This window comes from Salmo trutta, chromosome 21 (assembly GCF_901001165.1).
Source record: "Salmo trutta chromosome 21, fSalTru1.1, whole genome shotgun sequence".
NCBI lineage: Eukaryota > Metazoa > Chordata > Actinopteri > Salmoniformes > Salmonidae > Salmo > Salmo trutta.
In genome coordinates, this window is record NC_042977.1 from 19,798,823 (window position 1) to 19,825,498 (window position 26,676).

A 26,676-nucleotide genomic window follows, 5' to 3' on the forward strand; every position below is an offset into this window, starting at 1 on the left:
TACGTACACCCGTTTTATTGACAACAAGCTACAATAATTCCACAACAAGTCAAACATATTTTACAGCAACAAATACCTTCAAAGTAATTCACTATAACATGAAACATTTGCAGTTAGGATGCTGACACCGGAGCAGCATTTTTGGTTTCAATTGATAGTTTGAAGGATTAAACAGGTTCTTATGGAGCACACGGAGGGATAGCTCTTCCCACATGATTCATCGTTCCAGCCGTTTTCAGCTTAAGAGGAAACACGAAATAGAAAAGTAAGTCACATTTATTTGTTAAACGTACTCTGAAAAAGTTGAATTTGATGAATGATAATGGGCTTACTGTACCTCCAAAGTTAATCTGAATACATGGCTCTCTGGCACCATAGTGGTTATTCGGCTCCCCTTCAGCCCAGCTCTCGTGATCAAATTTGGAGCCGTCACTCCAGAACCATAGCCTGTCCTGTGGGGAAGTAGTGAGATCTCAGATGTGCTTGCTGAACAACTTCTAAATTCCAACATACTCATGGTCTTTACTCCACCAAAACTGTAAAAGCCACCACTACCAAAAACGTGCAGACTGACACTGGAACTGTGGGTGAAAAAAACCCACAAGTGTTGATACCACAACCACATTTCTAAAAATCCCAATGCATTTCCATAGCCATAGACTTGACCGGTAAAAAAAAACCCAGCCTACAACCGTTTAAAGACTGAATCTGCATTAGGGGGGAAACAGCGCCACTGGCCACCATTATCATTTTTGGTCGCTGAGCAGCGTCGCGCAGCATGGTTAGAAACAAAATAGCAGTAACTTATTTGTTATATGTCGCAAACTGACGGGTCACCATTAAGGCTTCCAGATTTAAAACATGGCCAGACCGATATGGAATAGGTTGCCTTTTGATACCATGCTATAGTACTCACTCCAGCCCACTGTGTCAGTGGATACTGCAATGGGCATTCTTTTTGTACATCTGTAAGATCTTCCAAACCAGGTTCTTTTTTTATATAGACACTTTCTTAAAAACTACACCGACCTATCAACTTAACAAATGTCAGATACAACCTTAATCCCAAGGTCTCAAATGGAACAAGCCACCTAGTAAGTTGTTTCTGCGCCATAGCAAAGAGGAAGAGTCGAGAAGAGCGAGAAGGATAACTACGGCCAAAATCTGCCTTCTCAAGCGGGTAGCGTTTTTGTATGGCCGTCAATAAGATGTCGAATTTCATTGACGACAAATATAATGGCTTATTTGAGCAAATATACGTTTTGTAATGCTTAGGTTGTTACGAGTACTGATACAAGTAGCACACATGACATGCCAGAAACTGAGAAAACCATTTATATCAGAGTTGTGCCTGTCACACTGGAATCTGCTCTCTCATAGGCTAGAATGGTCCCACCTGATCTGCCCGACTGCATTCCATTGCAGACTCTACACATGGTTAGAGGCCAATGGAGTATCCGGTCAATATAATGGATCATCTGTGGCAATTGCTTTGGAGTTGAAATATCCAAGTATTCTTTCGAGATGATCAACTCAAATCTAGACCTACATCACACAGTATTTCTTTCACTTTTGACAATGACTTCACACGAGGCCTTAGTCACATGACATGCCTAAATACTTATAACCACTAGGCTAATAAATCACATGTGTGAACAAGTGTTGCGATTGTGTGTGTGTCCCGTTACTTGCTAAATGTCAATGAGCGTTGTCACCATCTTTCCTCTGCTGTACCTCAAACTGTGGTCATTACCAGCTGAGAAACTGGCGAGTTGATTACTCTTGGCACAGAGTTGTCTGAGCAGTGTCTTAACACCTACTCTGAGCTGATTATGACAACTGGGTACCTTTATTATGACAACTGGGTACCTTTTCCACCTTTGCCTGAACAGCATCATATCCGCCAATCCAGGTAAGAGGGAAACTGCCAGTATTGATCAACACCACCGCCTGTAGAAATCGGAACTCTTCATAGCTGTGCACAGATGCCAGGTTTGCGCCAAGGTACTTCACAGTGTTGCGCACAGGTTTCAGTTTTTCTCCAAGTAACTGACAGTGGCGCTAGAGCAAGCAGTACACAGAGACAAAGACATGTCATAATGGAAGTATTAGTCAGTTGTCCAGTCTGAGAATTTGTCTTCTGGACTCAAATATTGCCATCGGAACTAATGTTCTATTAACAGGCTCTTAGAGATTAGTTAACCCATGCCCTGTGGGTTCTAATAGACAACAGGGCCCAACTCCACACAAATATTGCAAAGCCTATAGACATTATTAATTACAGCATATTTTACATGAAGCGCCTGTTAAAATAAGGCCAAAGACCCTTAACTAAAAAAGCCAGTTCATTTCAATTGTAGAGGGTAAGCATTATACCTCTGCTTTGGGCCATGTCATTGCAGTTTTGACAAACATGAAGCAGCGTGAATTAAATTGGAACCAGCCTCTGGGGCATGGGTTTCTTTGTTCTGCTGCAAATTTCACCAAATCATCTGAAAGGAGAAGACAGGGAGTGTTACGAAATTGCAGCCGACTTTAAAGGATAGTCGAGACTGACTGACATACAAATCCCCTTGCATCATAAATAACATTTGTAGAGCAGTCATACCACAACAAAATATACACAATGAATGATGTAAAGCACACTCATTCCACAGAGCACCGAGTATCTACAGGTTTTAGAACTCCCCTCACCTGGTTGTCTTCATTGAAAGGTAAACCACCTGCATATACTAGGCACTCTGTGGAATGAGTTCGACACTCGTGATGTAAAGTGTGAAGCTGACTCTTACTTGCTATGTTCGCAGTCATTATGTCGCCCAGTGTAAAGGCAGCGCTGAGAAGCAGTAGAAGGGTCAACATCGCCATGGTGATAGTCTCCTGACACACACACACACACACACGAGAGAAGCCATCAGTGTTTCCCCAACCTCTGCTCGAGCACCCCAGTAAGTCCACTTATCACATTCAACTAATGAAGGGCTGAGGAATACCAGCTATCATCTCTTCCACCACATACAGTAGATTAGCCTGGCACACAGGAATGTTTGACTCCAAATGGCACTACATAGGGAATTGAAAGCATCTGATAGTCACCATCTACTTAAGTTAAGGAGAAGTCTATGCTCTTGGGTTCTCCCCAAAACAGCACCCTAGCTAACTAACCCCGATGCATGGCACACCTAGTAAGACACCATTTGGGATGAAATCTGATACAGTACTATGTTGAACTCTCACCTGCAGTCTGGTCATGTCAGCGCTCTGTTTGTGAGTTGAGTTCTACCGCTTCCTGCTCTCCTTTTTTAAGGACCCATCCAGTCAGACCCCTCCCTCTCTCATCCTTTAACCGTTCAAATAATCAACTAATCATCAAGCTTTTATCATTTGAATCAGCTGTGTTGTGTTAGGGTAAAAACCAAAACGTACACCCCTTGGGCATAGCCACGGGAAGAAGTTTGGTGGTGCAGGGTACTTTTAATGAACGTTATTTTCAATTGGGGTGCTGGAAAAATATCTTTGCCTGTGCTACAGGCGCTCTATTGGTCCACTATGATAGCACTACTTTTGTGAAAATGTAACAAATCTATAAAAAGTTAACATATATATAAATATATATTCAGTACCAGTCAAAAGTTTGGACACACCTACTCATTCAAGGGTTTTTTCTTTATTTTTACTATTTTCTTTGTAGAATAATAGTGAAGACATCAAAACTGTGAGATAACACATATGGAATCATGTAGTAACCAAAAGAAGTGTTAAACAAAACCAAATATATTTTAGATTCTTCAAAGTAGCCACCTTTTGCCTTGATGACAGCTTTGCACACTCTTGGCATTCTCTCAACCAGCTTCACCTGGTATGCTTTCTTAAAGGACATCCCACATACGCTGATCACTTGTTGGCTGCTTTTCCTTATCTCTGTGGTCCAACTCATCCCAAACCATCTCAATTTGGTTGAGGTTGGGTGATTGTGGTGGTCAGGGAGGTCTGATGCAGCACTACATCACTATACCTTATTGCCAAATAGCCCGTGCACAGCATGTTGGGTCATTTTACTATTGAAAAACAAATGACAGTCCCACTAAGCGCAAACCAGATGGGATGGTGTATCGCTGCAGAATGCTGTGGTAGACATGCTGGTTAAGCGTGCCTTGAATTCTAAATAAAACACAGACAGTGTCACCAGCAAAGCACCGTCACACCTCCTCCACCATGCTTCACGGTGGGAACCACACATGCGGAGATCATCCATTCACCTACTCTGCGTCTCACAACGACACACTAATCAGACCAAAGGACAGATTTCCACCGGTCTAATGTTCATTGCTCGTGTTCCTTGGCCCAAGCAAGTCTCTTGTTCTTATCGGTGTCCTTTAGGAGTGGTTTCTTTGCAGCAATTCGACATAAAGGCCTGATTCACGCAGTCTCCTCTGAACAGTTGATGTTGAGATGTGTCTGTTACTTGAACTCTGTGAAGCATTTATTCGGGCTGCAATTTCTGAGGCTGGTAACTCTAATGAACTTATCCTCTGCAGCAAAGGTAACTCTGGGTCTTCCTTTCCTGTGGCGGTCCTCATAAGAGCCAGTTTCATCATAGCGCTTGATGGTTTTTGCGACTGCACTTGAAGAAACTATCAAAGTTCTTGAAATGTTCCGCATTGACTGACCTTCATGTCTTAAAGTAATGATGGACTGTCATTTCTCTTTGCTTTTTTGAGCTGTTATTGTCAGATAAATGGACTTAGCCCTATTTGGTAAAAGACCATCTTCTGTATACCAGCCCTACCTTGTCACAACACAACTGACTGGCTCAAACACATTAAGAAGGAATGAAATTCCAAAATGCACACCTGTTAACTGAAATGCATTCCAGGTGACTACCTCATGAAGCTGGATAAGAGAATACCAAGAGTGTGCAAAGCTGTCATCAAGGCAAAGGGTGGCTAATTTGAAGAATCTCACATATAAAACAAATTTTGATTTGTTTAACACTTTTTTGGTTACTACATGATTCCATGTGTGTTATTTCATAGTTTTGATGTCGTCATTATTATTCTACAATGTAGAAAATAGTACAAATAAAGAAAAACCTTGGAATGAGTAGGTGTGTCTAAACTTTTGTCTGGTACTATATATGTATGCTCTTTACTTGTCAGTGTTCCAAATGGGGACATTATTTGTATTTTTACCTAAACATGCAAACACCATCAGATAGAATTCATAGCAGGCAGTCCACTGGGTTAGTCAGATTTCATTAAATATAACAGAACAGATGAACTGGCGAGACACTCACTCTCATGGAATGGGTTGCCAAAAAGAACTAAATGAAAGCCACACTCCCAGATCTGTTTATGCTGTTCTGCCAAGGCTATCACTGTTACGTTCACAGCAAAAATGCAGTCAAAATACAGTTGAAATGCAGCTGATATTTTGATGCTTCTAAATACCTGGATACCACCTGCATAAATAGCAATTTCTGTTAAGCTCGTTCCTACCCTGCTCCTGTATTTCTTTCGACCAGTAGCATTGCTAGTGCATCTCTCTCTCTACCAGAGTCTACCCCATTATAAGAACCCCAACAATAACTGCTAAAAGCCCATGTAAGCCTGTTGGCCGTTTGGCATGTAGGAGATGACGGAATTTGCTTTTGGAAAAAGTTGAGGCTTTTTGAGACTGGCTTGAACGGGTCTTAGCAGAGCATGTGTATGAGCATCAACAAGCCTTGTTACCATGTACCCTTTGAGAATGAATGAACCAATTGTTACTTCACACAAACATATGTACCAGATTCCTTTTGGGAAATTCATTTGGGTAGTTTTATTTGCACATTGGAGGACCCCTGCAAAACCAAGCGTGAGGTTATGGCATTGATGTCATGTGTGCTATCCACATCCTGGTGCTGAACTGTGAAACGTCATGCGGTGCTGAACATTTTGAAACAGCTTGGCTCGTGGAATTACTCTTTGATCAAAACTGATACATTAATGAAATTGTTGCACTAATGAATTATTTGGAAACTAAAATCTGATTAAGGGAAAGTTACACACTTTTTTCTGTGCGCGCAATCAACAGCCTATTTGTGCATGCCCAACAGAATGCACATTGTGGTGCGGGGACTGCCATATTGTTTCATCATTTTCCCATAAGGTGTTGACATTTTTGCAGTTGTAAAGCTAATTTCCTGCAATTTTACACATTTTGCTATATGAGTGAGAGACTAATAAATTCAATGGGGGCCTGTCATGCCAAATACTGTCTTCCAATGCGTCGCAATAGGATTCGATCAACTATTAGCGTCCATTGCTATATCAACGGTGTGATTACCTAGTCATTGGATTTTTGGAGATCACAGCCTAAATTGTGTTCTTTTCTTCGTCGCTACGCAAACAAGGCTGATTTCTGCGACAATTTCGCTGTTTAAACAAGCTTTGTTTAGCTAATAACATGGAAACGTTCATTCAAACTACTTTTTGGGGTACCTCGTCAACATTACATGAAATCCATGTCTTAAACGTTGCTACGTTTCAGAAATGGCAACGAATACGTGTATTCTGCATAACACATTAAAGTTACTTACCTTATAGATCACAAAGTAAGCTGATGTCCACTCCATTCAGATGTAAATCCTTTTGATTCAGTCACTGGCTTGTCTGGCTGTCATGTTTATATTTTAACCTGCCCTTATCTACACTGAAATAATCTTATTTCAGTAGTCCACTATTATGATTCATCCAGCCCCCATCTAATTAATACACCCTTGTGGTTGTACATACATATATATATATATATCAACAATGAATAACCTGGAACAAATAAATACCATCAAAGGATACCTTACAGCTTCCAATAATGAAGACCTTGTGAAACCCAACCTGTCAATATTTTAATACATTAACTTTGATCGTTTTTGGTAGAGTTGTGTCATGAATTTCTTTTCACAGATTTTCTGTACACTCAAATGGCAATCATAGAATAAAATACTGAATTCTGGTTTGTGGAATATAGAGGAGGTGGTTGCTGTGTGGGTGGGAGGTTCTGCCTGTCCCTTGTTCTCAACGTTGAGAACAGGAGCAGAGTTAAAGGGAACAGGGTAGGAGACAGATGACACATAAACAACCAAACACACAGGTTACACTGAGAAAATGTAATGGATGGGTGCAGTGTTAGAAATGGGAGATATGTACTTCAACACTTTTGGAAGGTATTGCCTAACTTGTCCCACTCCGACTCAGAGCACAGAGAATCAAACTGATCCGAACTCACTGGTTCTGGTGGATGGGATACCTCCTGGGGGGCTCGGCTAGTCGATGGTCCTAAAGTCCTTTGGAGAGATAAATTGAAGAGGTACATTTTATTACGCTCAGCATAACTACAATTTCTTGCTTTTCTCAAATGTCAACCAAAACTTAACTTACTTTGTCTATCGAGCTTCCCTGAAGTGTCGGGCGTCAGGGCTTTCAGTGGTCGACTGATTGTTGGCTTCCACCGAGGTAACCCTAGGAAGACAGAAAAAAATATCAGCGTTAGGGAAACTAAAAGTAGCTTCAGGTTGTTTTGTATGCAAATAGTTGTGAGATCTTTTATATTCACTTTAACAGATGGTGACCCCAGCTAGGAGCGAAAGAGCAGCAAGCGTTTCCCCAGGTCTCGCCTTCCTTTCGTCCTTCTTCCAAACCAAGTCATTTGCCCAGACGTCGTAGCACTTGGTCCCCTTCTTGATTCTGCTCCGGTAGTTCTCCTTCTGTTTCTCCTGCGCCTCATCCATGTTCAGTCTCACCTTGATTGATAACAGGAATAAATACAATTATATTTCCTAGGAAGGTGGTCCTCAAAAGGCGTTCTGATCTGGTTTGAAAACATACACTGGATCCCGTCCGTACTCGGTGGAGTCCTGGATGCTGCTGTCGTGTGCAAAGAGAGACTTACCTTCAGGTTGTTCTCGCATCCTTCCTGGTACCAATCAAGGGACTTGCCCATGGCAGTCTTTAGGGTCTGGTTGGTCCAGTCACCAAACCTGGAGGAGGGGGTAGGAAAGCGATATCTATTGACAATATAACATATTGACTTATGTACCATGGAAAACAAAAAAAAAACATTCCAGCGTTCATGACCTCGGTCACTCAAGGATGACCGTGGGTGTTGAAGATGTCCACCATCGCCTTGGAGGTGGCCTCGCCAGTCTCGTCCTTGATGGGTATCATACAAAACAATCTGTTTTTGGTTCCAAGCACCTTTAATGGTTTACAGAAGGGAATTGAGTTAAGCACGTCCTCTTTCTTCCCTTACTGACCCTAATGGGTATTGCCTCCACCCACTTAGTAAAGTGATCACCTTCACTTCATTACTATGATCATGGTGATGCAATTATACTAGCTAGCTGTGCACGGAGGGAATAAACACATCACACTGCGCATCATGCGATTCCATATGAAATGGATTTCTAAAGGATTTCTTTTACATCAGAAGATTTCACAAAGTGCTTATACACAGTGGATTTTGAGGGTGCAACAGGTCAGCACATCAGGAGTAAACGTCAGTTGGCTTTTCATAGCCGAGCACGGAGGTCGAGAGAGTCGAAAACAGCACGTCCGATGAACAGGTCCTTGTTCCATATCCGCAGGCAGAACAGTTGAAACCAGTTGGCTCTAATAAGTATATCTGGTACTCACGTCTATACCTAGCGAGAGTTTGGAAACGCAAAGCTACATTCTGCGATTCGAACCACCAAACGGCTGCCCCACTACTTGGTATACAGGGAACGGATGGGGTAGGGAAATGTAACACTAATATTCACCGACAGTGCTCTGACATCCATGTGATAATTTTCAACTTTTAAAACCTATACACACACTGTTCTTTTACGTTAGTGTTCGTGGAGTGAAAAACTCAGCAACAACAAAAAAACATCCCTTTTTCAGGACCCTGTCTTTCAAAAATAATTGGTAAAAATCCAAATAACTTCACAGATCTTCATTGTAAAGGGTTTAAACACCGTTTTCCCACACTTGTTAATGAACATGCACCTGTGGAACCTTCATTAAGACACTAACAGCTTACAGATGGTAGGCAATTAAGGTCAGTTATGAAAATGTAGGACACTAAAGAGGCCTTTCTACTGACTCTGAAGGACACCAAAAGAAAGATGCCCTAGACCTAGAACAAGCATCTCTGTTTTGTCTGAGTTTAAAAGTAGAACGTTTGCAGCCATCCACTTCCTTATGTCTGAAACACAGGCTTATAGTGAGGGCAATTTTGGGGCTTCACCATGTTTCATTGAAATGTACAGCTGTATGTCATCCGCATAGCAGTGAAACTTAACATTATGTTTTCGAATGACATCCCCAAGAGGTAAAATATATAGTGAAAACAATAGTTGTCCTAAAACGGAACCTTGATGAACACCAACATTTACAGTTGATTTGTCAGAGGACAAACCATTCACAGAGACAATCTGATATCTTTCCGACAGATAAGACCTAAACCAGGCCAGAACTTGTCCGTGTAGACCAATTTGGGTTTCCAATCTCTCCAAAAGAATGTGGTGATCGATGGTATCAAAAGCAGCACTAAGATCTAGGAGCACGAGGAAAGATGCAGAGCCTCGGTCTGACATCATTAAAAGGTAATTTACCACCTTCACAAGTGCAGTCTCAGTGCTATGATGGGGTCTAAAACCAGACTGAAGCGTTTCGTATACATTGTTTGTCTTCAGGAAGGCAGTGAGTTGCTGCGCAACAGCTTTTTCAAATTTTTTTGGGGGGAATGGAAGATTCGATATAGGCCAATAGTTTTTTATATTTTCTGGGTCAAGGTTTGGCTTTTTCAAGTGAGGCTTTATTACTGCCACTTTTAGTGAGTTTGGTACACATCCGGTGGATAGAGAGCCGTTTATTATGTTCAACATAGGAGGGCCAAGCACAGGAAGCAGCTCTTTCAGTAGTTTAGTTGTAATAGGGTCCAGTATGCAGCTTGAAGGTTTAGAGGCCATGATTATTTTCATCATTGTGTCAAGAGATATAGTACTTAAACACTTTAGTGTCTCCCTTGATCCTAGGTCCTGGCAGAGTTGTGCAGACTCAGGACAACGGAGATTTGGAGGAATACGCAGATTTAAAGAGGACTCCGTAATTTGCTTTCTAATGATCATGATCTTTTCCTCAAAGAAGTTCATGAATTTATTACTGCTGAAGTGAAAGCCATCCTCTCTTGGGGAATGCTGCTTTTTAGTTAGCTTTGCGACAGTATACATTTTTTTGGGGGGATTGTTCTTATTTTCCTCAATTAAGTTGGAAAAATAGGATGATCAAGCAGCAGTGAGGGCTCTTCGATAATGCACGGTACTGTCTTTCCAAGCTAGTCGGAAGACTTCCAGTTTGGTGTGGCGCCATTTCCGTTCCAATTTTCTGGAAGCTTGCTTCAGAGCTCGTGTATTTTCTGTATACCAGGGAGCTAGTTTCTTATGACAAATATTTTTAGTTTTTAGGGTGTAACTCCATCTAGGGTATTGCGCAAAGTTAAATTGAGTTCCTCAGTTAGGTGGTTAACTGATATTTGTCCTCTGATGTCCTTGGGTAGGCAGAGAGAGTCTGGAAGGGCATCAAGTTATCTTCGGGTTGTCTGAGAATTTATAGCACGACTTTTGATGCTCCCTGTTTGGGGTCTGAGCAGATTATTTGTTGCAATTGCAAACGTAATAAAATGGTGGTCCGATAGTCCAGGATTATGAGGAAAAACATTAAGATCCACAACACTTATTCCACGGGACAAAACTAGGTCCAGAGTATGACTGTGGCAGTGAGTAGGTCCAGAGACATGTTGGAGAAAACCCACTGAGTCGATGGCTCCGAAAGCCTTTTGGAGTGGGTCTGTGGACTTTTCCATGTGAATATTAAAGTCACCAAAAATTAGAAAATTATCTGCTGTGACTACAATGTCCGATAGGAATTCAGGGAACTCAGTGAGGAACGCTGTATATGGCCCAGGAGGCCTGTAAACAGTAGCTATAAAAAGTGACTGAGTAGGCTGCATAGATTTCATGACTAGAAGCTCAAAAGACGAAAACGTCATTTTTTTTGTAAATTGAAATTTGCTATTGTAAATGTTAGCAACACCTCCGCCTTTGCGGGATGCACGGGGAATATGGTCACTAGTGTAACCAGGAGGTGAGGCCTCATTTAACACAGTAAATTCATCAGGCTTAAGCCATGTTTCAGTCAGGCCAATCACATCAAGATTATCAGTGATTAGTTCATTGACTACAACTGCCTTTGAAGTGAGGGATCTAACATTAAGTAGCCCTATTTTGAGATGTGAGGTATCACCATCTCTTCCAATAATGGCAGGAATGGAGGTCTTTATTCTAGTGAGATTGCGAAGATGAACACCGCCATGTTTAGTTTTGCCCAACCTAGGTCGAGGCACAGACACGGTCTCAATGGGGATAGCTGAGCTGACTACACTGACTGTGCTAGTGGCAGACTCCACTAAGCTGGCAGGCTGGCTAACAGCCTGCTGCCTAGCCTGCACCCTATTTCATTGTGGAGCTAGAGGAGTTAGAGCCCTGTCTATGTTCGTAGATAAGATGAGAGCACCCCTCCAGCTAGGATGGAGTCCGTCACTCAGCAGGCCAGGCTTGGTCCTGTTTGTGGGTGAGTCCCAGAAAGAGGGCCAATTATCTACAAATTCTCTTTTGGGAGGGGCAGAAAACAGTTTAACCAGCGATTGAGTTAAGACTCTGCTGTAGAGCTCATCACTCCCCCTAACCGGGAGGGGGCCAGAGACAATTACGCGATGCCGACACATCTTTCTAGCTGATTTACACACTGAAGCTATGTTGCGGTTGGTGATCTGACTGTTTCATCCTAACATTGTTGGTGCCGACGTGGATAACAATCTCTATACTCGCCAGTTTTAGCCAGCACCATCTTCAGATTAGCCTTAGCGTCGGTAGCCCTACCCCCTGGTAAACAGTGTATGATCGCTGGATGATTCATTTTAAGTCTAATACTGCCTTAAGCATGCTGCAAGGAGGCATGAGAACTGCAGATGTGGCCAGGGCAATAAATTGCATTGTCCGTGCAGTGAGACAGGACCGACCTCGCAGTGGCAGACACATGTAACACCTGCACAGGATGGCAACTGCCCGAGCTACACTAGGAAGGCACAAACCCTCCGACGGGCCGCAAAAGGCTGGACTGAGGTCTTGTAGGCCTGTTGTAAGGCAGGTCCTCACCAGACATCACCTACGGGCACAAACCCACCCTCGCTGGACCAGACAGGACTGAAAATAAAAAGCTCTTCACTGACTAGTCGCAGATTTGTCTCACCAGGGGTGATGGTCAGAATCGCATTTATCGTCTAAGGAATGAGCGTTACTCCAAGGTCCGTCATGGTCTGGGGCAGTGTGTCACAGCATCGTCGGACTGAGGTTGTCGTCATAGCAGGCAATCAACGCTGTGCAGTACAGGGAAGACATCCTCCGCCCTCATGTGGTACCCTTCCTGCAGGCTCATCCTGACATGACAACCCCACCAGCCATACTGCTAGTTCTGTGGGTGATTTCCTGCAAGACAGGAATGCCAGTGTTCAGCGAAGAGCCCGGATCTCAATCCCATTGAGCACGTCTGGGACCTGTTGGATCGGCAGGTGAGGGCTAGGGCCATTCCCATAGCCCCAGAATTGTCCAGAAACTTGCAGGTGACTTCGTGGAAGAGTGGGGTAACATCTCACAGCAAGAACTGGCAACTCTGGTGCAGTCCATGAGGAGATGCACTGCAGTACTTAATGCAGCTGGTGGCCACACCAGGTACTGTCTGTTATGGTCATATACACTGCTCAAAAAATAAAGGGAACACTTAAACACAATGTAACTCCAAGTCAATCACACTTCTGTGAAATCAAACTGTCCACTTAGGAAGCAACACTGATTGACAATAAATTTCACATGCTGTTGTGCAAATGGAATAGACAACAGGTGGAAATTATAGGCAATTAGCAAGACACCCCCAATAAAGGAGTGGTTCTGCAGGTGGGGACCACAGACCACTTCTCAGTTCCTATGCTTCCTGGCTGATGTTTTCGTCACTTTTGAATGCTGGCGGTGCTTTCACTCTAGTGGTAGCATGAGACGGAGTCTACAACCCACACAAGTGGCTCAGGTAGTGCAGCTCATCCAGTATGGCACATCAATGCGAGCTGTGGCAAGAAGGTTTGCTGTATCTGTCAGAGTAGTGTCCAGAGCATGGAGGCACTACCAGGAGACAGGCCAGTACATCAGGAGACGTGGAGGAGGCTGTAAGAGGGCAACAACCCAGCAGCAGGACCGCTACCTCCGCCTTTGTTCAAGGAGGCGCAGGAGGAGCACTGCCAGAGACCTGCAAAATGACCTCCAGCAGGCCGCAAATGTGCATGTGTCTGCTCAAACGGTCAGAAACAGACTCCGTGAGGGTGGTATGAGGGTCCGACGTCCACAGGTGGGGGTTGTGCTTACAGCCCAACACCGTGCAGGACATTTGGCATTTGCCTGAGAACACCAAGATTGGCAAATTCGCCACTGGCGCCCTGTGCTCTTCACAGATGAAAGCAGGTTCACACTGAGCACATGTGACAGCGTCTGGAGACCCCGTGGAGAGCGTTCTGCTGCCTGCAACATCCTCCAGCATGACCGGTTTGGCGGTGGGTCAGTCATGGTGTGGGGTGGAATTTCTTTGTGGGGCCGCACAGCCCTCCATGTGCTCACCTGACTGCCATTAGGTACCGAGATGAGATCCTCAGACCCCTTGTGAGACCATATGCTGGTGCGGTTGGCCGTGTGTTCCTCCTAATGGAAGACCTCATGTGGCTGAAGTGTGTCAGCAGTTCCTGCAAGAGGAAGGCATTGATGCTATCGACTGGCCCGCCCGATCCCCAGACCTGAATCCAATTGAGCACGTCTCGCTCCATCCACCAACGCCACAATGCACCACAGACTGTCCAGGAGTTGGCGGATGCTTTAGTGCAGGTCTGGGAGGAGATCCCTCAGGAAACCATCCGCCACCTCATCAGGAGTATGCCCAGGTGTTGTGGCGAGGTCATACAGGCACGTGGAGGCCACACACACTGAGCCTCATTTTGACTTGTTTTAAGGACAAAGTTGGATCAGCCTGTAGTGTGGTTTTCCACTAGTTGTAAGTGTGACTCCAAATCCAGACCGCCATGGGTTGATAAAGTGGATTTCCATTGATTATTTTTGTGTGATTTTGTTGTCAGCATTCTCAACTATGTAAAGAAAAAAAGTATTTAATTCAGATCTAGGATGTGTTATTTTAGTGTTCCCTTTATTTTTTGAGCAGTGTATATTTAAACATGTTTACTGAAAATTAACAGTTGACAGTGAGACTACTTTATAGGTCCTAAGAGAATTCTATTCTTCAAGAAACAATATCAAAGAATTGAAATGCCCACTGGACACCCAGACCGCATCTTCAAGAAACAAAGTCAATCAATGTTTAATAACGACTCATGAGACTAAATACGTACACCCGTTTTATTGACAACAAGCTACAATAATTCCACAACAAGTCAAACATATTTTACAGCAACAAATACCTTCAAAGTAATTCACTATAACATGAAACATTTGCAGTTAGGATGCTGACACCGGAGCAGCATTTTTGGTTTCAATTGATAGTTTGAAGGATTAAACAGGTTCTTATGGAGCACACGGAGGGATAGCTCTTCCCACATGATTCATCGTTCCAGCCGTTTTCAGCTTAAGAGGAAACACGAAATAGAAAAGTAAGTCACATTTATTTGTTAAACGTACTCTGAAAAAGTTGAATGATAATGGGCTTACTGTACCTCCAAAGTTCATCTGAATACATGGCTCTCTGGCACCATAGTGGTTATTCGGCTCCCCTTCAGCCCAGCTCTCGTGATCAAATTTGGAGCCGTCACTCCAGAACCATAGCCTGTCCTGTGGGGAAGTAGTGAGATCTCAGATGTGCTTGCTGAACAACTTCTAAATTCCAACATACTCATGGTCTTTACTCCACCAAAACTGTAAAAGCCACCACTACCAAAAACGTGCAGACTGACACTGGAACTGTGGGGTGAAAAAACCCACAAGTGTTGATACCACAACCACATTTCTAAAAATCCCAATGCATTTCCATAGCCATAGACTTGACCGGTAAAAAAAACCCAGCCTACAACCGTTTAAAGACTGAATCTGCATTAGGGGGGAAACAGCGCCACTGGCCACCATTATCATTTTTGGTCGCTGAGCAGCGTCGCGCAGCATGGTTAGAAACAAAATAGCAGTAACTTATTTGTTATATGTCGCAAACTGACGGGTCACCATTAAGGCTTCCAGATTTAAAACATGGCCAGACCGATATGGAATAGGTTGCCTTTTGATACCATGCTATAGTACTCACTCCAGCCCACTGTGTCAGTGGATACTGCAATGGGCATTCTTTTTGTACATCTGTAAGATCTTCCAAACCAGGTTCTTTTTTTATATAGACACTTTCTTAAAAACTACACCGACCTATCAACTTAACAAATGTCAGATACAACCTTAATCCCAAGGTCTCAAATGGAACAAGCCACCTAGTAAGTTGTTTCTGCGCCATAGCAAAGAGGAAGAGTCGAGAAGAGCGAGAAGGATAACTACGGCCAAAATCTGCCTTCTCAAGCGGGTAGCGTTTTTGTATGGCCGTCAATAAGATGTCGAATTTCATTGACGACAAATATAATGGCTTATTTGAGCAAATATACGTTTTGTAATGCTTAGGTTGTTACGAGTACTGATACAAGTAGCACACATGACATGCCAGAAACTGAGAAAACCATTTATATCGGAGTTGTGCCTGGCACACTGGAATCTGCTCTCTCATAGGCTAGAATGGTCCCACCTGATCTGCCCGACTGCATTCCATTGCAGACTCTACACATGGTTAGAGGCCAATGGAGTATCCGGTCAATATAATGGATCATCTGTGGCAATTGCTTTGGAGTTGAAATATCCAAGTATTCTTTCGAGATGATCAACTCAAATCTAGACCTACATCACACAGTATTTCTTTCACTTTTGACAATGACTTCACACGAGGCCTTAGTCACATGACATGCCTAAATACTTATAACCACTAGGCTAATAAATCACATGTGTGAACAAGTGTTGCGATTGTGTGTGTGTCCCGTTACTTGCTAAATGTCAATGAGCGTTGTCACCATCTTTCCTCTGCTGTACCTCAAACTGTGGTCATTACCAGCTGAGAAACTGGCGAGTTGATTACTCTTGGCACAGAGTTGTCTGAGCAGTGTCTTAACACCTACTCTGAGCTGATTATGACAACTGGGTACCTTTATTATGACAACTGGGTACCTTTATTATGACAACTGGGTACCTTTTCCACCTTTGCCTGAACAGCATCATATCCGCCAATCCAGGTAAGAGGGAAACTGCCAGTATTGATCAACACCACCGCCTGTAGAAATCGGAACTCTTCATAGCTGTGCACAGATGCCAGGTTTGCGCCAAGGTACTTCACAGTGTTGCGCACAGGTTTCAGTTTTTCTCCAAGTAACTGACAGTGGCGCTAGAGCAAGCAGTACACAGAGACAAAGACATGTCATAATGGAAGTATTAGTCAGTTGTCCAGTCTGAGAATTTGTCTTCTGGACTCAAATATTGCCATCGGAACTAATGTTCTATTAACAGGCTCTTAGAGATTAGTTAACCCATGCCCTGTGGGTTCTAATAGACAACAGGGCCCAACTCCACACAAATATTGCAAAGCCTATAGACATTATTAATTACAGCATATTTTACATGAAGCGCCTGTTAAAATAAGGCCAAAGACCCTTAACTAAAAAAGCCAGTTCATTTCAATTGTAGAGGGTAAGCATTATACCTCTGCTTTGGGCCATGTCATTGCAGTTTTGACAAACATGAAGCAGCGTGAATTAAATTGGAACCAGCCTCTGGGGCATGGGTTTCTTTGGTCTGCTGCAAATTTCACCAAATCATCTGAAAGGAGAAGACAGGGAGTGTTACGAAATTGCAGCCGACTTTAAAGGATAGTCGAGACTGACTGACATACAAATCCCCTTGCATCATAAATAACATTTGTAGAGCAGTCATACCACAACAAAATATACACAATGAATGATGTAAAGCACACTCATTCCACAGAGCACCGAGTATCTACAGGTTTTAGAACTCCCCTCACCTGGTTGTCTTCATTGAAAGGTAAACCACCTGCACATACTAGGCACTCTGTGGAATGAGTTCGACACTCGTGATGTAAAGTGTGAAGCTGACTCTTACTTGCTATGTTCGCAGTCATTATGTCGCCCAGTGTAAAGGCAGCGCTGAGAAGCAGTAGAAGGGTCAACATCGCCATGGTGATAGTCTCCTGACACACACACACACGAGAGAAGCCATCAGTGTTTCCCCAACCTCTGCTCGAGCACCCCAGTAAGTCCACTTATCACATTCAACTAATGAAGGGCTGAGGAATACCAGCTATCATCTCTTCCACCACATACAGTAGATTAGCCTGGCACACAGGAATGTTTGACTCCAAATGGCACTACATAGGGAATTGAAAGCATCTGATAGTCACCATCTACTTAAGTTAAGGAGAAGTCTATGCTCTTGGGTTCTCCCCAAAACAGCACCCTAGCTAACTAACCCCGATGCATGGCACACCTAGTAAGACACCATTTGGGATGAAATCTGATACAGTACTATGTTGAACTCTCACCTGCAGTCTGGTCATGTCAGCGCTCTGTTTGTGAGTTGAGTTCTACCGCTTCCTGCTCTCCTTTTTTAAGGACCCATCCAGTCAGACCCCTCCCTCTCTCATCCTTTAACCGTTCAAATAATCAACTAATCATCAAGCTTTTATCATTTGAATCAGCTGTGTTGTGTTAGGGCAAAAACCAAAACGTACACCCCTTGGGCATAGCCACGGGAAGAAGTTTGGTGGTGCAGGGTACTTTTAATGAACGTTATTTTCAATTGGGGTGCTGGACAAATATCTTTGCCTGTGCTACAGGCGCTCTATTGGTCCACTATTATAGCACTACTTTTGTGAAAATGTAACAAATATATATATATATATATATACACAGTACCAGTCAAAAGTTTGGACACACCTACTCATTCAAGGGTTTTTCTTTATTTTTACTATTTTCTTTGTAGAATAATAGTGAAGACATCAAAACTGTGAAATAACACATATGGAATCATGAAGTAACCAAAAGAAGTGTTAAACAAAACCAAATATATTTTAGATTCTTCAAAGTAGCCACCTTTTGGCTTGATGACAGCTTTGCACACTCTTGGCATTCTCTCAACCAGCTTCACCTGGTATGCTTTTCCAACATTCTTATAGGACATCCCACATATGCTGAGCACTTGTTGGCTGCTTTTCCTTAACTATGCGGTCCAACTCCTCCCAAACCATCTCAATTGGGTTGAGGTTGGGTGATTGTGGAGGTCAGGGCAGTCTGATGCAGCACTACATCACTCTACCTTATTGGTCAAATAGCCCGTACACAGCCTGGAGGTATGTTGGGTCATCGTACTGTTGAAAAACAAATGACAGTCCCACTAAGCGCAAACCAGATGGGATGGTGTATCGCTGCAGAAGGCTGTGGTAAACATGCTGGTTAAGCGTGCCTTGAATTCTAAATAAAACACAGACAGTGTCACCAGCAAAGCACCGTCACACCTCCTCCTCCATGCTTCACGGTGGGAACCACACATGCGGAGATCATCCGTTCACCTACTCTGCGTCTCACAAAGACACACTAATCAGACCAAAGGACAGATTTCCACTGGTCTAATGTCCATTGCTCGTGTTCCTTGGCCCAAGCAAGTCTCTTTTTCTTATCGGTGTCCTTTAGGAGGGGTTTCTTTGCAGTAATTCGACATTAAGGCCTGATTCACGCAGTCTCCTCTGAACATGTCTGTTACTTTAACTCTGTGAAGCATTTATTTAGCTGCAATTTCTGAGGCTGGTAACTCTAATGAACTTATCCTCTGCAGCAAAGGTAACTCTGGGTCTTCCTTTCCTGTGCGCTTGATGGTTTTTGCAACTGCACTTGAAGAAACTATCAAAGTTCATGAAATGTTCCGCATTGACTGACCTTCATGTCTTAAAGTAATGATGGACTGTCATTTCTCTTTGCTTATTTGAGCTGTTCTTATCAAATAAATGGACTTAGCCCTATTTGGTAAAAGACCATCTTCTGTATACCAGCCCTACCTTGTCACAACACAACTGACTGGCTCAAACACATTAAGAAGGAAAGAAGTTCCACAAATTCACTTTAAACAAGGCACAACTGTTAACTGAAATGCATTCCAGGTGACTACCTCATGAAGCTGGATAAGAGAATACCAAGAGTGTGCAAAGCTGTCATCAAGGCAAAGGGTGGCTACTTTGAAGAATCTCAAATAGAAATAGATTTAACACTTTTTTAGGTTACTACATGATTCCATATGTGTTATTTCATAGTTTTGATGTCATCATTATTATTCTACAATGTAGAAAATAGTACAAATAAAGAAAACCCTGGAATGAGTAGGTGTGTCTAAACTTTTGTCTGGTACTATATATGTATGCTCTTTACTTGTCAGTGTTCCAAATGGGGACATTATTTGTATTTTTACCTAAACCTGCAAACACCATCAGATAGAATTCATAGCAGGCAGTGCACTGGGTTAGTCAGATTTTGATTAAGTATAACAGAACAGATAAATTGGCGAGACATTCACTCTCATGGGATGGGTTGCCAAAAAGAACTAACTGAAAGCCACACTCCCAGATCTGTTTATGCTGTTCTGCCAAGGCTATCACTGTTACGGTTCACAGCAAAAATGCAGTCAAAATACAGTTGAAATGCAGCTGATATTTTGATGCTTCTATATCCCTGGATATCACCTGCATGAATAGCAATTTCTGTTAAGCTCGTTCCTACCCTGCTCCTGTATTTTTTTCAAACATCGACCAGTAGCATTGCTAGTGCATCTCTCTCTCTACCAGAGTCTACCCCATTATAAGAACCCCAACAATAACTGCTAAAAGCCCATGTAAGCCTGTTGGCCGTTTGGCATGTAGGAGATGACGGAATTTGCTTTTGGAAAAAGTTGAGGCTTTTTGACACTGGCTTGAACGGGTCTTAGCAGAGCATGTGTATGAGCATCAACAAGCCTTGTTACCATGTACCCTTTGAGAATGAATGAACCAATTGTTACATCACACAAACATAAGTACCAGATTCATTTTGGGAAATTCATTTGGGTAGTTTTCTTTGCACATTGGAGGATCCTGCAAAACCAAGTGTGAGGTTATGGCATTGATGTCATGTGTGCTATCCACATCCTGGTGCTGAACATTTTGAAACAGCTTGGCTCGTGGAATTACTCTTTGATCCAAACTGATACATTAATGAAATTGCTGCACTAATGAATTATTTGGAAACTAAAATCTGATTAAGGGAAAGTCCCACACATTTTTTTCTGTGCGCGCAGTCAGCCTATTTGTGCATGCCCAACAGAATGCACATTGTGGTGCGGGGACTGCCATATTGTTTCATCATTTTGCCATAAGGCGTAGAGCCATTTTTGAGTGAGAGACTAATAAAACCAATACTGTCCCCCACTGCGTCGCAATAGGATTCGATCAACTATTAGCGTCCATTGCTATATCAACGGTGTGATTACCTAGTCATTGGAATTTTGGAGATCAGAGCCTAAATTGTGTTCTTTTCTTCGTCGCTATGCAAACATGGCTGATTTCCGCGACAATTTCGCTGTTTAAGCAAGCTTTGTTTAGCTAATAACATGGAAAGATTAAGTCAAACTACTTTTTGGGTACCTCGTCAACATTACAACATGAAATCCTTATGTCTTAAATGTTGCTCCGTTTAGGAAATGTCAAAGAAACCGTGTATTCTGCTTGACACAATATCACAAAGTAAGCCCATGTCCACTCCACAAATATGTAAATCCTCTTGATGCCGTCACTGGCTTGTCTGGCTGTCATGTTTTTATTTTAACCTGCCCTTATCTACACTGAAATAATATAATTTCAGTAGTCCTCTATTATGATTCATTTTTCCTCTCTATCACATAGCTCATTAAATACACCCTTGTGGTTGAATATATATCTCTTGTTGGTCCTAGGATACAACAATGAATAATCTGGAACAAATAAATACCATCAAAGGATACCTTACAGCTTCCAATAATGAACACCTTGTGAAACAGCTGTGAAAACCAACCTGTCAATATTTTAATACATAAACTTTGATCGTTTTTGGTACAGTTGTGTCATGAATTTATTTTCTCTACACCGACAATCAGACTAAAATACTGAATTCTGGTGCGTGGAATATAGAGGAGGTGGATGTGTGTGGGTGGGAGGTTCTGCCTGTCCCTTGTTCTCAACAGGCAGCCAGTCTCAGAAGGGGGACTTGAAGAGGGAGACTGCAAAGTCCATTCACTGCTGCTCTCTTGAGAACAGGAGCAGGGTAGGAGACAGACACAGAAACAAGCAAACACACAGGTTACACTGAGAAAATGTAATGGATTGGTGCAGTGTTAGATATGGGAGATATGTACTGCTCAACACTTTTGGAAGGTATAGCCTCCATGGTCCCCCTCCGCACAGAGAATCAAACTGATCCAAACTCACTGGTTCTGGTAGATGGGATACCTCCTGGGGGGCTCGGCCAGTCGATGGTCCTAAAATGACTTCAGCCGATGGTCCTAAAATTACTTTCTTGCTTTTCTCAAATGTCAACCAAAACTTTACATACTTTGTCTATCGAGCTTCACTGAAGTGTAGGGCGTCAGGGCTTTCAGTGGTCGACTGTCCAACTGTGGAAGATTGTTGGCTTCCACCGAGGTAACCCTAGGAAGACAGAGGAAAAATATCAGTGTTAGGGAAACTAAAAGTAGTTTCAGGTCATTTGTATGCAAATAGTTGTGAGATCTTTTATATTCACATTAACAGATGGTGACCCCAGCTAGGAGCGAAAGAGCAGCGAGGTTCTCTCAGGTCTCTCCTTCCTTCCTTCCTTCCGTCCTTCTTCCAAACCAAGTCATTTGCCCAGACGTCGTAGCACTTGGTCCCCTTCTTGATTCTGCTCCGGTAGCTCTCCTTCTGTTTCTCCTGCGCCTCGTCCATGTTCAGTCTCACCTTGATTGAGAACAGGAATAAATACAACTATATTTCCTAGGAAGGTGGTCCTCAAAAGGCGTTCTGATCTGGTTTGAAAACATCCACCGGCTCGCGTCCGTACTCGGTGGAGGCCTAGATGCTGCTGTCGTGTGCAAAGAGAGACTTACCTTCAGGTTGTTCTCGCATCCTTCCTGGTACCAATCAAGGGACTTGCCCATGGCAGTCTTGAGGGTCTGGTTGGTCCAGTCACCAAACCTGGAGGAGGGGGTAGGAAAGTGATATCTATTGACAATGTAACATATTGAAATATGTACCATGGAAAAACAAATTGTAAAAAAAAATTAAAACCATTCCTGCGTTCATGACCTCGGTCACTCAAGGATGACCGTGGGTGTTGAAGATGTCCACCATCGCCTTGGAGGTGGCCTCGCCAGTCTCGTCACAAAAACCTTTAATGGTTTACAGAAGGGAATTGAGTTAAGCACGTCCTCTTTCTTCCCTTACTTACCCTAATGGGTATTGCCTCCACCCACTTAGTAAAGTGATCACCTTCACTTCATTACTATGATCATGGTGATGCAATTATACTAGCTAGCTGTGCACGGAGGGAATAAACACATCACACTGCGCATCATGCGATTCCATATGAAATGCATTTCTAAAGCCCTTTTTACATCAGAAGATTTCACAAAGTGCTTATACACAGTGGTTGTAGAGGGTGCAACAGGTCAGCACATCAGGAGTAAACGTAAGTTGGCTTTTCATAGCCGAGCACGGAGGTCGAGAGAGTCGAAAACAGCACGTCCGATGAACAGGTCCGTGTTCCATATCCGCAGGCAGAACAGTTGAAACCAGTTGGCTCCAATAAGTATATCAGGTACTCACGTCTATACCTAGCGAGAGGTTGGAAACGCAAAGCTACATTCTGCGATTCGAACCACCAAACAGCTGCCCCACTACTTGGTATACAGGGAACGGATGGGGTAGGGAAATGTAACACTAATATTCACCGACAGCGCTCTGACATCCACGTGATAATTTTCAACTTTTAAAAGCTATACACACTATTCGTTTACGTTAGTGTTTGTGAAGTGATAAACTCAGCAACAGCAAAAAAAACATCCCTTTTTCAGGACCCTGTCTTTCAAAGATAATTGGTAAAAATCCAAATAACTTCACAGATCTTCATTGTAAAGGGTTTAAACACAGTTTTCGCACACTTGTTAATGGACATGCACCTGTGGAACCGTCATTAACCTGTTGAGGGTAGGGGGCAGTATTTGCACGGCCGGATAAAAAACGTACCCGATTTAATCTGGTTATTACTACTGCCCAGAAACTAGAATATGCATATAATTATTGGCTTTGGATAGAAAACACCCTAAAGTTTCTAAAACTGTTTGAATGGTGTCTGTGAGTATAACAGAACTCATATGGCAGGCAAAAACCTGAGAAGATTCTGTACAGGAAGTGGCCTGTTTGACAATTTCTTGGCCTTCTACATTCTCTTTATTGAAAACTGAGGATCTCTGCTGTAACGTGACACTTCCTACGGCTCCCATAGGCTCTCAGAAGGCGGGAAAAAGCTGAATGATGTCTTTGGAGCCCCAGACTGAAAAACATTAGCGCCTTTGGTAAGTGGCCCATCAGAATACAATGGGACTGAGGCGCATGCACGAGGTGACCCCATGTTTTTATTTTCTCTGTCTTTGAACCTAAACGCGGTTTCCCGGTCGGAATATTATCGCTTTTTTTACGAGAAAAATGGCATAAAAATTGATTTTAAACAGCGGTTGACATGCTTCGAAGTACGGTAATGGAATATTTAGAAATGTTTTGTCACGAAACGCGTCGGGCGCGTCACCCTTCTTTACCCTTCGGATAGTGTCTTGAACGCACGAACAAAACAGAGGATATTTGAACATAACTATGGATTATTTTGAACCAAACCAACATTTGTTATTGAAGTAGAAGTCCTGGGAGTGCATTCTGACAAAGAACAGCAAAGGTAATAACATTTTTCTTATAGTAAATCTGACTTTGGTGAGGGCTAAACTTGGTGGGTGTCTAAATAGCTCTAAATAGCTAGCCCTGTGATGCCGGGCTATCTACTCAGAATATTGCAAAATGTGCTTTCACCGAAAAGCTATTTTAAAATCGGACATAGCGAGTGCATAGAGGAGTTCTGTATCTATAAATCTTAAAATAATTGTTATGTTTTTTGTGAACGTTTATCGTGAGTAATTTAGTAAATTCACCGGAAGTTTGCGGGGGGTATGCTAGTTCTGAACGTCACATGCTAATGTAAAAAGCTGGTTTTTGATATAAATATGAACTTGATTGAACAAAACATGCATGTATTGTATAACATAATGTCCTAGGATTGTCATCTGATGAAGATCCTCAAAGGTTAGTGCTGCATTTAGCTGTGGTTTGGGTTTATGTGACATTATATGCTAGCTTGAAAAATGGGTGTCTGATTATTTCTGGCTGGGTACTCTGCTGACATAATCTAATGTTTTGCTTTCGTTGTAAAGCCTTTTTGAAATCGGACAGTGTGGTTAGATTAACCTCTCTAGGACCGGCGGTACGAATTCGTCCCACCTACGTAACAGCCAGTTGAATCCTGTGGCGCGATTTTCAAAACCTTTGAAATGCTATTACTTCAATTCAGACAAGACTCTCGTTAATCTAACCACACTGTCCGATTTCAAAAAGGCTTTACAACGAAAGCAAAACATTAGATTATGTCAGCAGAGTACCCAGCCAGAAATAATCAGATACCCATTTTTCAAGCTTTGCGACAGTATACATTTTTTGGGGGGGATTGTTCTTATTTTCCTCAATTAAGTTGGAAAAATAGGATGATCAAGCAGCAGTGAGGGTTCTTCGATAATGCACGGTACTGTCTTTCCAAGCTAGTCGGAAGACTTCCAGTTTGGTGTGGCGCCATTTCCGTTCCAATTTTCTGGAAGCTTGCTTCAGAGCTCGTGTATTTTCTGTATACCAGGGAGCTAGTTTCTTATGACAAATGTTTTTAGTTTTTAGGGGTGCAACTCCATCTAGGGTATTGCGCAAAGGTAAATTGAGTTCCTCAGTTAGGTGTTTAACTGATATTTGTCCTCTGATGTCCTTGGGTAGGCAGAGAAAGTCTGGAAGGGCATCAAGGAATCTTCGGGTTGTCTGAGAATTTATAGCACGACTTTTGATGCTCCCTGTTTGGGGTCTGAGCAGATTATTTGTTGCAATTGCAAACGTAATAAAATGGTGGTCCGATAGTCCAGGATTATGAGGAAAAACATTAAGATCCACAACACTTATTCCACGGGACAAAACTAGGTCCAGAGTATGACTGTGGCAGTGAGCAGGTCCAGAGACATGTTGGACAAAACCCACTGAGTCGATGGCTCCGAAAGCCTTTTGGAGTGGGTCTGTGGACTTTTCCATGTGAATATTAAAGTCACCAAAAATTAGAATATTATCTGCTGTGACTACAATGTCCGATAGGAATTCAGGGAACTCAGTGAGGAACGCTGTATATGGCCCAGGAGGCCTGTAAACAGTAGCTATAAAAAGTGACTGAGTAGGCTGCATAGATTTCATAACTAGAAGCTCAAAAGACGAAAACGTCATTTTTTTTGGTAAATTGAAATTTGCTATTGTAAATGTTAGCAACACCTCCGCCTTTGCGGGATGCACGGGGAATATGGTCACTAGTGTAACCAGGAGGTGAGGCCTCATTTAACACAGTAAATTCATCAGGCTTAAGCCATGTTTCAGTCAGGCCAATCACATCAAGATTATGATCAGTGATTAGTTCATTGACTATAACTGCCTTTGAAGTGAGGGATCTAACATTAAGTAGCCCTATTTTGAGATGTGAGGTATCACGATCTCTTCCAATAATGGCAGGAATGGAGGTCTTTATTCTAGTGAGATTGCGAAGATGAACACCGCCATGTTTAGTTTTGCCCAACCTAGTTCGAGGCACAGACACGGTCTCAATGGGGATAGCTGAGCTGACTACACTGACTGTGCTAGTGGCAGACTCCACTAAGCTGGCAGGCTGGCTAACAGCCTGCTGCCTAGCCTGCACCCTATTTCATTGTGGAGCTAGAGGAGTTAGAGCCCTGTCTATGTTCGTAGATAAGATGAGAGCACCCCTCCAGCTAGGATGGAGTCCGTCACTCAGCAGGCCAGGCTTGGTCCTGTTTGTGGGTGAGTCCCAGAAAGAGGGCCAATTATCTACAAATTCTCTTTTGGGAGGGGCAGAAAACAGTTTAACCAGCGATTGAGTTAAGACTCTGCTGTAGAGCTCATCACTCCCCCTAACCGGGAGGGGGCCAGAGACAATTACGCGATGCCGACACATCTTTCTAGCTGATTTACACACTGAAGCTATGTTGCGGTTGGTGATCTGACTGTTTCATCCTAACATTGTTGGTGCCGACGTGGATAACAATCTCTATACTCGGCAGTTTTAGCCAGC

The 26,676-nt window shown here is 42.9% G+C and overlaps 2 protein-coding genes and 1 long non-coding RNA gene across 3 annotated transcripts; all 3 read right to left on the reverse strand.

Annotated features, from left to right (window-relative positions):
* LOC115156887 (ladderlectin-like) lies at positions 1-3,531 on the reverse strand. Its single transcript, XM_029704689.1, has 6 exons — positions 3,238-3,531; positions 2,793-2,880; positions 2,377-2,492; positions 1,870-2,061; positions 338-452; positions 1-239 (listed from the first exon to the last, which is right to left on the reverse strand). The coding sequence occupies exons 1-6, from the start codon at positions 3,250-3,252 to the stop codon at positions 148-150; spliced, it is 618 nt and encodes a 205-aa protein (XP_029560549.1). The 5' UTR covers positions 3,253-3,531; the 3' UTR covers positions 1-147.
* Positions 3,532-7,598: 4,067 nt separating this feature from the next.
* LOC115156897 (uncharacterized) lies at positions 7,599-8,431 on the reverse strand. The gene is made up of 2 exons (XR_003868343.1): positions 7,930-8,431; positions 7,599-7,780 (listed from the first exon to the last, which is right to left on the reverse strand). It is a non-coding gene; the product is annotated as an uncharacterized LOC115156897 (long non-coding RNA).
* Positions 8,432-14,513: 6,082 nt separating this feature from the next.
* LOC115156878 (ladderlectin) lies at positions 14,514-17,890 on the reverse strand. Its single transcript, XM_029704679.1, has 6 exons — positions 17,757-17,890; positions 17,318-17,405; positions 16,902-17,017; positions 16,395-16,586; positions 14,842-14,956; positions 14,514-14,752 (listed from the first exon to the last, which is right to left on the reverse strand). Exons 1-6 carry the CDS (start codon positions 17,769-17,771, stop codon positions 14,661-14,663), a joined length of 618 nt encoding a protein of 205 aa, XP_029560539.1. The 5' UTR covers positions 17,772-17,890; the 3' UTR covers positions 14,514-14,660.
* Between the last annotated feature and the right edge of the window lie 8,786 nt (positions 17,891-26,676).